At 35.4% G+C, this 9727-nt stretch overlaps 1 protein-coding gene across 1 annotated transcript; it reads left to right on the top strand.

The window, feature by feature from the left end:
• Positions 1 to 4474: 4474 nt before the first annotated feature.
• On the top strand, positions 4475 to 9315 carry LOC115974289 (probable GMP synthase [glutamine-hydrolyzing]). The gene is made up of 4 exons (XM_031094561.1): positions 4475 to 5132; positions 7696 to 7837; positions 7937 to 8078; positions 8648 to 9315. The coding sequence occupies exons 1-4, from the start codon at positions 4745 to 4747 to the stop codon at positions 8969 to 8971; spliced, it is 996 nt and encodes a 331-aa protein (XP_030950421.1). The 5' UTR covers positions 4475 to 4744; the 3' UTR covers positions 8972 to 9315.
• Positions 9316 to 9727: the final 412 nt, after the last annotated feature.

Here is a 9727-nt window from a genome sequence, read left to right as displayed (position 1 = left end):
TAATTCATAAAATAGTAATAAATAAAAATTCAAACCATATAATTTGTTAGAAAATATCAAAAGTATTTAATAAAACCTTGTTTAGAGAAATGAAGCATAATTTTTAGAGAGTTAAAAAAAAAAAGCATAATTTTTAGAATTTATTTAGTATTGAGTTACATCCTTTAGTAAAAAAGAAAAAAAAAAGTCATACATCATGATTTTTAATTGTATTTGGTTAAGCTGTCATGAGACTGATGGCGACACAATAGGAATTCCTAATGAATTGTCAACCAAGCATAATTTAAGTAATATTTGTTTAGTGTCAAGTTACTTTAGCCAAATAAGATACATGATATGTTATTTTTAATTAGTTTAAAATTAAAATTTTGACATTAAAAAATTAGAGATTTCAATAGCTAATGTAGTAGCCAAGGCGAATTACCTTTGGAAAATTCTAAGAGTATTCACATCAGTCTCATAAATTTAATATTTCAGCAAAAAATTATCTAAACTCAACCGAAACAAGCGTGCATTAACATTACTAAATTAATTAAAGTTTTTAAAGAGGATAGTCTCATCACTACATGCAGTGAGTCTCTATCCTCACTAAATTAAATTTCAATGTTGATAAAGTATTAAAACTGAAGTATGTGTATGAAAATAATAGATAACTAAACTAGCAAAAATTAAGTTTCTTTTTTAATTAATTTAACATATTTGAGGAAACTGATGTAAACGCTTTAATACTTATGTAAGGACACGATTCTCTGGCGGCCCAATAAGGATGTTGGGCTCACGCATGAAAGATCCCTCACAATATGATTTGTAGAGAGTGGGCTTGAAAAGCTAGCCGTTGGTCACGGGGCGGTGCCCAATCCTGGTTTTAGAGGAATTCATGTAGAAAAAGGAGTTGGGCTTGAACATTTTAGCCCTAAGGCATCGCACCCTATGGGATGGGACTCCTCGGAGTCGATCCGAGGACCATTGAGGCCTTATCCCGGTTATTCGACGACGGACTTTCTTCAGTGAGGTCCGATATTCTTAAGAGATTCTCCCCCATGTAGTCTTTCTTTTTCGGATGTGGGATGGGCCTCAATGGTCCTCGGATCGACTCCGAGGAGTCCCATCCCATAGGGTGCGATGCCTTAGGGCTAAAATGTTCAAGCCCAACTCCTTTTTCTACATGAATTCCTCTAAAACCAAGATCGGGCACCGCCCCGTGACCAACGGCTAGCTTTTCAAGCCCACTCTCTACAAATCATATTGTGAGGGATCTTTCATGCGTGAGCCCAACATCCTTATTGGGCCGCCAGAGAATCGTGTCCTTACAACTTATATTTTACTATTCCTCTCAAAAAAAATATATATATATATATATATATATTTTTTACTATTATGGCATCAGACTCCTACCGGTTTTTGCAACAATGACCAATTTGGCCTAACATATTGAATCTTTGAAACAGCCCACATTCTTTAAAAAAAAAGAAAATGGTGATGACTTTTTTGTTATCTTTTATAATTCTATTCACAATCATAATAAAATTAAAGGTTAATTACAATGAAGAAACAACAAATAAGATTTTAACTTACCAAATCACTATTCGGGTTAATTTCATTTGTGCTAAAGATAATAATAAAATGATAAGAGTTTTTTTTTTTTTTTTTTTAGAATGATAGATTTCATATATAAATAGGTGTCATGTAGTAAATCCTATATATTGCCATGGCATATGTTGATATTAATTACCTCATTAAGAGTGTTTGTAAGGACACAATTCTCTGGCGGCCCAATAAGGATGTTGGGCTCGCGCATGAAAGATCCCTCACAATATGATTTGTAGAGAGTGGGCTTGAAAAGCTAGCCGTTGGTCACGGGGCGATGTTCCGGGCTCGATTTTAGAGGGATTCCAGTAAAAGAAAAGAGTTGGGTTTGACCATTTAAGCCGTGAAGCGTGGCGTCCACTGTGATTGGGCTCCTCGGACTTGGTTCGAGGACCATTAAGGTCTTCCCAGGTTACCCGACAGCGGGTCCTTTTATGATCTGCACATGTTATTAGGGTGTTTCCCCCTATGGAGTCTTTCTTTTTTGGAGATCACCCCTCCCTATCAGATTCATTTGCTTCTTCTTTTATACTAGCCTGCATTCGCTGTCCTTCGTCCACGTGTAGGGTCAATCTTTACAAAACTGATATTTGTCCCATCAGTCCAATCCCGGAATTGTTGGAGATGGTTGATAAAACTGGAGAGTACGGCTCTGTCAGGGGCAGCGCATTGAATGGCAATGAGAGCAGCTGTCCCGGATATTCCTTGATTCTCTTTTAAGTTTGGCCCTATACCAGTTTTACCCTTCTTCTTCTGGTGGGGTTTTGGATCTGCCGAGGACTGAGTTGTCCTCGGCTACATCACAAAACTGTTAGGTGCTCTGTATTGTAGAGCTTGGGCCGTAGTTCTCCTTGGCTCGGGCCTTCGGACTCTCTAAGGGCAAATGGGCCTGGCCCATAAATTATTTGGGCCCCACAGTGTCCTTTCGCATAAATTTTTTTTTTTTTTTTTTTTTTTATGAAATAAATAACTTTGTTTATGGTTTTTCATAGATGACATACTTTGTGCATAATTATCTAAGCTCTAATCCTATCAAAAAAAAAAAAAAGGATCTAAGCTCTAAGGACTATTGTTTCCTTAAAGCGTAGCACAACAAACAAGCTATAGTAAGTTAGATCACATACCTAGTTTAGGGATGAAGGGCCCAGATGTGGGTATTGAGCCGTGGGCCGCGCCCAAGCACATCAAATAGTCCGAGGACAGGTAAATACTAATGGAGGCATACAAGTTAATAGTTCGTGAAAGAAGTCTGGTCATAAGGGTCTGGAAATGTTGTCCGAGGAGAAGTACCTCCTCGACTAAACAGAGTAGAGGTCAAAGGTCAGGCCCTTCATCAAGAACAAGGCAACAGATAATCATGCTGGCCAGGATAAACATTAGATAAGGATAAGACAAAAGAGAGTTGAGAAATATCTAAGAAGAAAGCTACTACCACCACATTGAATGCTCTGCAGCTAACTCCCTGACTGCATTAATGTGGGGGTAATACATGAACAATAATATTTAGCCTTACAGCAACCCATAAAGACTTTAGGAAAGTGTTAATGAGACAAGTATCAAAGTCAGTAATCTGATCTACACGTAGGGGCTGAGATGAAGTAAGGAAAGGGAATATAAAGGAGAAAAACCCCATTACAAGGGGATCATTTGATAATCTAAGAAAAAATCACTGTAGACTGAAGAACTATAACTTTGTATAAATCAAAGAGAAATATATAAGAACAGCCTTCCTCGGACTTGGCCAAGGAGGAATTTTCTTGTCCAAAACTGTTTGTTTTATGCTTTCCAATAATAACTAACTTACCATGAACATTGTCCACCTAACTCATTGAAAGTTTAGTTTCAAGCCATTCTCTACAAATTCATTGTTTTGGCTGACCTTTCATTTGGACTTTGGGAGCAAATCCAGCCCTTACATCTAGCATACAAAAATCTTTTAGGATTCACTCCTTTAGTGTTTGATATACTCTGCCATAAGACATTATCATCAAAAGCGGGTAAAGGGTCTTTTTATCTAAACTACAAGTGAAATGTACTGATTTCTTAATCCATAAGCAGATAACAAATTGTCAAATACCATATTTAAACAAACGTTAACATCTTAAATAAGTAAAGTATTATTTTTTCTAACACTTCTCAATAAGTCGATAAAACATGAACAAATATTAATTACTCATTAATAATATGTAAAATATATTGTCAAAAGAGAATTTTGTGGATTGAATTATTATTATTATTTTTAAATCACAAGCTCATAATGGGAGAAATTTGATATTTTTACATTACCCAATTTCAAAATTTTCTATGAATGAAATTGTTAGTGATAAAAAATTTTATCGATGGGGAGAATTTTTCCTATTATTAATCAATCTTGGGTCTTTGAGAATAGTGTTCAATTTTATATTTTAGTAGGGATTGATTTTTAACTCATAATTTTTGGGATAGAACTCAATTAATATAAATTTAAAAATTAAGGGTTTTGTTAACGGGTGTTTTTAGAACAATTATTAACAAATTATTTTTAAAAAAAATAACAACACTTTTATAAAAAAAAAATTTATCAAAACACTAATTTTTTTTTTAATATTTTCTTATAAAATCTTTCATAAAATTGTTCAATAATAAATGCGACATTGGTTAATATTTTTCTTAAAAATAAATAAATAAACAGAGACCAAGACGATGGCACTATTGCAATTTCCAACCACCAGTCGTGTCAAATTCGGGAATTGGTCCAACTGCCCAGATTTTTCTCCCATCCCTTTCAAAACCAAAACGGTAAAAGGTAACTCACACACCAGCACTATCCACCGGCTATTACCGGTAACTTACCCGTTCCATCTTTACGTTTTTAAAACCTCGTCGTTTTGCGCCTTTCTCTTCAGTCTTCACTTCTCTCCGCTCCTCTGTTTCTTTCTCTCTCTCTCTCTTTCTCTGCTTCTAAAACCTTCATTCCATTCCTACTCTCACCGAAAATTCCTTGACCATTTTACCCTCCCCAAAAATTTCACTAACCAAACAGAACTTTAGCTTCAAGTGCTTACCATTGTTGTTCTTTCAGAGCTTAAAAATCAAACTCCAAACTTCAAAGTTCAAGGTTCAAAGCTCGTAACACTTTGCATTTTGAAAGTATTTTGCAGTTTTTTACAAACCAATAATGTCTGTTGCTACTGCTAAACCGGTTTCCGAAACCCGGTCCATTCTCGGACCGGCGGGGAACAGAGTTAGGGTTTCGGAAGAACCGAAGCGGAAATCCGACACCAATACTATAAAGAAGCCACAGCGTCCGAGAAATCCGGTGCCGGTTCCGAAAATTCCAGAACCGGTCGTGCGGAACAACGGCTCCGTCGACAGCTCGTGCTCCTTGGACTCTTCTTCCAGCGGCGGTTCCTCGGCCAAGAAATCGGCGAGTTCTACGAAGTCTGTAAGGCGTGTAGGGCTTAAGGCTGCGAAGGTTGTTCCTGATAACGTTGTTTCGGCTACATTGTCGCCGCCGAAGATTTCGGGTCCTCCTAAACGCTGCGATTGGATAACAACTCATTCTGGTAAGTCAGTTGTGCTCGTTTAAACACTTCTAACTGTTTTTTTTTTCGGAGAAACCTATAATATGTTAACACTATGAGTTAAGGAAAATGATTAAATTCTTAAAATTTGAGAAGATGTGAATATGGTTGTTGTTACCTCAACAACATAATAATTAAAGAGTAACGTTTATTTTATATTGTTACACACAATTGTATACACACTTTTATTTTGTACTGAAATCGTGACTTCAGTTCAATATGAGAGTGTGTGAACAGTTGTGCATAACAATCAGTGTACACCGGCATTTACCGATAAATAAATAAATAAATATCTGAATTACTTTTGTTTGTAAGCGTATATGAATTATGATATGATATGTTATAATAAATTTTGTGGTAACTTAATTAAGCATGAATTTATGTTAAAAGATTGAGAGAGAGGTGTGACGGCATCTAATAAATGTGAAAAAGGGGGCAGGTGTGTCTGTGTGTTATGGTGAGGCATGGCATGCTATTGAATTGGACTTTGTTTTGCGTGTTGTCAAAGTACAATATTTAAAGTGTTTCCTTTTTGAACAGTTGAATGCCCTTTATAACATGAATCATGTTACTACATGACATTGTTTAATAACTGCGAACATCTGAGACAACTGTCTAGAAAGTCAATTAATGCATTTATGTGTAAGAGTGTACATTATGTTTTTAGTGTTTTTCATAAAGAGGAATCAGAAAATCAAATCTGGGCTGTTTTCAAAATTCACTGCCATACATCATACACGTTTTTCCTATATGGCTGAAGAACACAGGAAGCTATAACTGGTTCTTATAAAAGAACAAAACAAGCCCTTAGCCTAAAGTTTTTTTCCCTTTCTCGTTTCATGAGGCTGTTGCTTTTCACTAATAATTAGTTGTCACTGTTCACCACCTAAACTAGCTTTACTTTAAGACAGTTGATAAGGGTCTGCTTTATGTCTTTCGCTTTCCCTTTTTAGCAAAGATGGGTGGAGTGTTTCTTTCTCATAGCATATTAGCATGGTATTTCTTTATGACTTAAATAGAAAAGACTTGACAAAGTTAATAAGACTTCGTTAACAAAGATGAATAGGACTTAGCCAATTAAGGGTTTATATATCATGTATAGCTGAAGATAGGAATCATTAAAGTGGCAGCGTTAGAAACTTTTCTTTGGGGGATTGTGGTTATGTAATTTTACACATAATGATTCATTATAAATTGAATCTTATTGCTCTGCATCTAAAATAATAAATATCACAAAACTACAAGATGTTGTCAAATATCACACCACACCGGGTATAATGTGTGTACCTCTTGGTAACTCTTGGTTACTATTACACCACTTAATAATTTTGTATTGGATTAATATTATTAAAATCTCACTGTTAGATTACACATCCTCTTTATTTTGAACGCACATGCTAATTGGGTATTATTTACCATCTGATTAAGACTCATGCTTTGCGTATAATTTTAAAGTTCAAAAAACTTGAAATTTAAAAATTTTATAGTTGAAATAGTTATTGATCTCTTATCATCTTGATATTTTGGAAGCATGGAGGGTATAGAGAGACAATGTAATCCAATGGTGAGTTTAAAAAATAAGAAAAATCATCCAATACAAAATTATTGGTGTAATATTAAGAAAAGTTACACCAGGTACATTGTGAACCCACCCAAATATATACATCATCACTTGACATATAATTTGGGAGGATAAAGACTTAATATTTTTTGGGTATTGTCTATAAATATGCTTAGGCCAAATGCTATTTTTCCTAAGGATTACTTGAAATATAACTATATTACTATGAGAACAAAGAATTTGAGTGGCCATGGTGTACGTGTGGCTTCGCTACTGAGTTGTTAATTATCTCTTTTTGGTGGGGATTGTGTGAAAAAAATCCCAAAGAAAACGGACAAGATCAGTAAACTAGTTACAATCAGCAGAGAAAATGGATTCACTTCTAAAGCTTACAGCAGGTTGTAATATCAGTGTAGGATATTCATTGCCTATCCAAATAGTTGGAGTAAGCCATGCCCTTCTGGTTTAAAAGATATGGTACAGTATTGGTTTCATCTTGATTATACAACAGTGCGACTGCCAAGTCTCAAGTGTTCAATAACACTACCAGAATAGACATGGTCAGTTACGACGAGGATGCATGAGTGATAGATCAACCTCCACTTAAGTCATTTTTGTGTGTTTGTTAAGCAATAACCATGTATTTTTGAAGAGACCTAAAGCTTGATAAAAATGGATGGTCTGTTGCATCTAATTTTCTAATTGCAGCATTTTTCTATTTTGATATGATAATGATATTTTTTCCTCATTACATTTTTAACGAGTCTACATATAGGTTTTTCTTTTATAAGTCAATTGAGATTGAAATAAATGACCTTATGTTAATGTACGCTTTAATTCCTGTACATTATGGGTTCTAGTTATGCATCTAATTCACTAACAAACTCTATGTATTAGAAGTAAAATCATGCTGCTATGTATTTCATTTGTAAGCTAATCTGATGTAACTCACCTAGTTGGTGCTTTTTTTTTTCTTTGCCACAGACCCAAATTATACTTCTTTCCATGATGAGGAATGGGGGGTTCCAGTTTATGATGATGGGAAACTGTTTGAGCTACTTGTCTTTTCACAAGCATTAGCAGAATTAAGCTGGCCAGCAATTCTTAACAAGAGAGACACATTCAGGTTTTTGTTTCTGCTCCCTCTATTTACTAAAGCGTCAAACAGGGGGGGGGGAAGCTACATACAAATAATTTGATGTTTGTTTGTTGATTTATTTGGCAGGAAACTTTTTGAGAATTTTGACCCATCAACCATCGCACAGTTTACTGAGAAGAAGTTGATGTCCCTGAAAGTAAATGGCAGCCTGTTGCTATCTGAACCAAAGCTCCGTGCAGTTGTAGAAAATGCTAAACAAATGCTCAAGGTAAATCAGGTCAAGAAAAATGGGTTTTACCAAGCAATGATTATGCATTTGATGTCCCACCCACCTCAAATTTTTACTTGATCGATTTTGGATTAAGAGTCAGCTTTTCTCCAATCTCCAAAAATTATAATCATTTTTTGTTTAAGGTAATAAATAATCAGGTCAAGGTTATGGGGTTACCAAGCAATGATTATGCAATTGATGTCCCACCCACCTCAAATTTCTACTTGATGGATTTTGGATTAAGACATCTTTTCTCCAATCTCCAAAACTAATAAACATTGTTCTGATTTTAAAGCTTGCATAAAAAGGTGAATCTTGATTTTCCCTATGTAAGGTTTGAATCTTTGTCCTAACTCCTCTTTCGGTTCTATGAAATTGCGCAACAAAGTCAAAATTGTAAAAAACATTACAATCTTTTTCTAAAGACAATAAAGTAGTGTCAATGATGGATCTATGTGAAAGTCTGTAACAACTTTCCAACCTCCAATAGTTATGAAAAATGTTAGTAAAAACAATTATGCCTTTTGCATTATTCTTATACATATCCATATTATTTACTCTGGCAGGTTCAGCAGGAGTTTGGCTCCTTCAGTAATTATTGCTGGAGCTTTGTGAACCACAAGCCAATAAGAAATGGATTTCGTTATGCACGGCAAGTACCTGTCAAGACACCAAAAGCAGACCACATAAGCAAGGATTTGATGCAGAGAGGCTTCCGTTGTGTCGGGCCCACTGTTGTTTATTCATTCATGCAAGTAGCAGGAATCGTCAATGACCATCTCTTAACATGCTTCAGATACCAGGAATGTAATTCGAATCTCAAGAAGGATTTGAAACCCAAGATTGAGGATACACAGGTACTGACTGATGCTCTGGAGAATACATGCTAATGTGTTGCCTGAGCTTTGATCTTGTCCTGACTAATCACACAAATCCAATTAATTAGGAAATTTATCGTAAGAGAGGCGAAGAGCAAAAAGTCTGCATAGTGTCGTTTTTAAGTTTTCTTAAATGCTATAAAGAAAAATTCTCCTTTGATGTTGTTTGATAGTAAATGCACCTTCACCTAAGACTTCTCTCATGTTTAGCTCATCTTTATAGTGTTAGGATACCATTTGTAAAAATTCTTGTTAGGGCAGATGCCATAAACTTGCTGTTCTCATCATTTGGTCTTCTGTAATTAAGTTCCATTGTTATTATGTTTATTCCTATGCAATTTGATGGTTTAGTGGTTTATAGTGCCTTCTGTTGTGTCTGGTCCCCTCAAGTTTGAGCTACAATAGTGAAATTTTTGGGTATGATGTGAAGAAAAGGGACTTTTTCTTTTCTTTTGGGGTGTTCTAAACGGGATACATGAGATCCCACAAAAGAAAAGGTACAAGAAAAACTCGAGGCTCCACATATATCTCATACTATTCTTGCTATTTAATTACCTCCTTTTAACGCCAATAGTTTCACACAAAAGTTAGCTTGTGCCGAAACCTCTATGTGACATGCTTTAAAACGAGCTAATAAGAGACGAGTATGGGGTGCCTACAATGTGATCGCCAACTCATCATATAAATACTGATAATTAGGAATCCACCTCAAGATTAATATCCCTAAACCTTGTGCTGTGTATTGGTAACTCATGTGAATGGTCTAGC

The sequence above is a fragment of the Quercus lobata genome, chromosome 2 (assembly GCF_001633185.2).
Source record: "Quercus lobata isolate SW786 chromosome 2, ValleyOak3.0 Primary Assembly, whole genome shotgun sequence".
Lineage (NCBI taxonomy): Eukaryota > Viridiplantae > Streptophyta > Magnoliopsida > Fagales > Fagaceae > Quercus > Quercus lobata.
This window is presented reverse-complemented; position numbering and strand designations above follow the sequence as displayed.

What these genes read in the sequence shown, in the direction of transcription:
- LOC115974289 (XM_031094561.1), top strand. Translation starts at nt 4,745, where the DNA reads ATGTCTGTTGCTACTGCTAAACCGGTTTCCGAAACCCGGTCCATTCTC. An exon ending in TTGGATAACAACTCATTCTG is followed by an intron (nt 5,133 to 7,695) that starts GTAAGTCAGTTG and finishes TCTTTGCCACAG; the next exon opens with ACCCAAATTATACTTCTTTC. An exon ending in ATGCTAAACAAATGCTCAAG is followed by an intron (nt 8,079 to 8,647) that starts GTAAATCAGGTC and finishes TTACTCTGGCAG; the next exon opens with GTTCAGCAGGAGTTTGGCTC.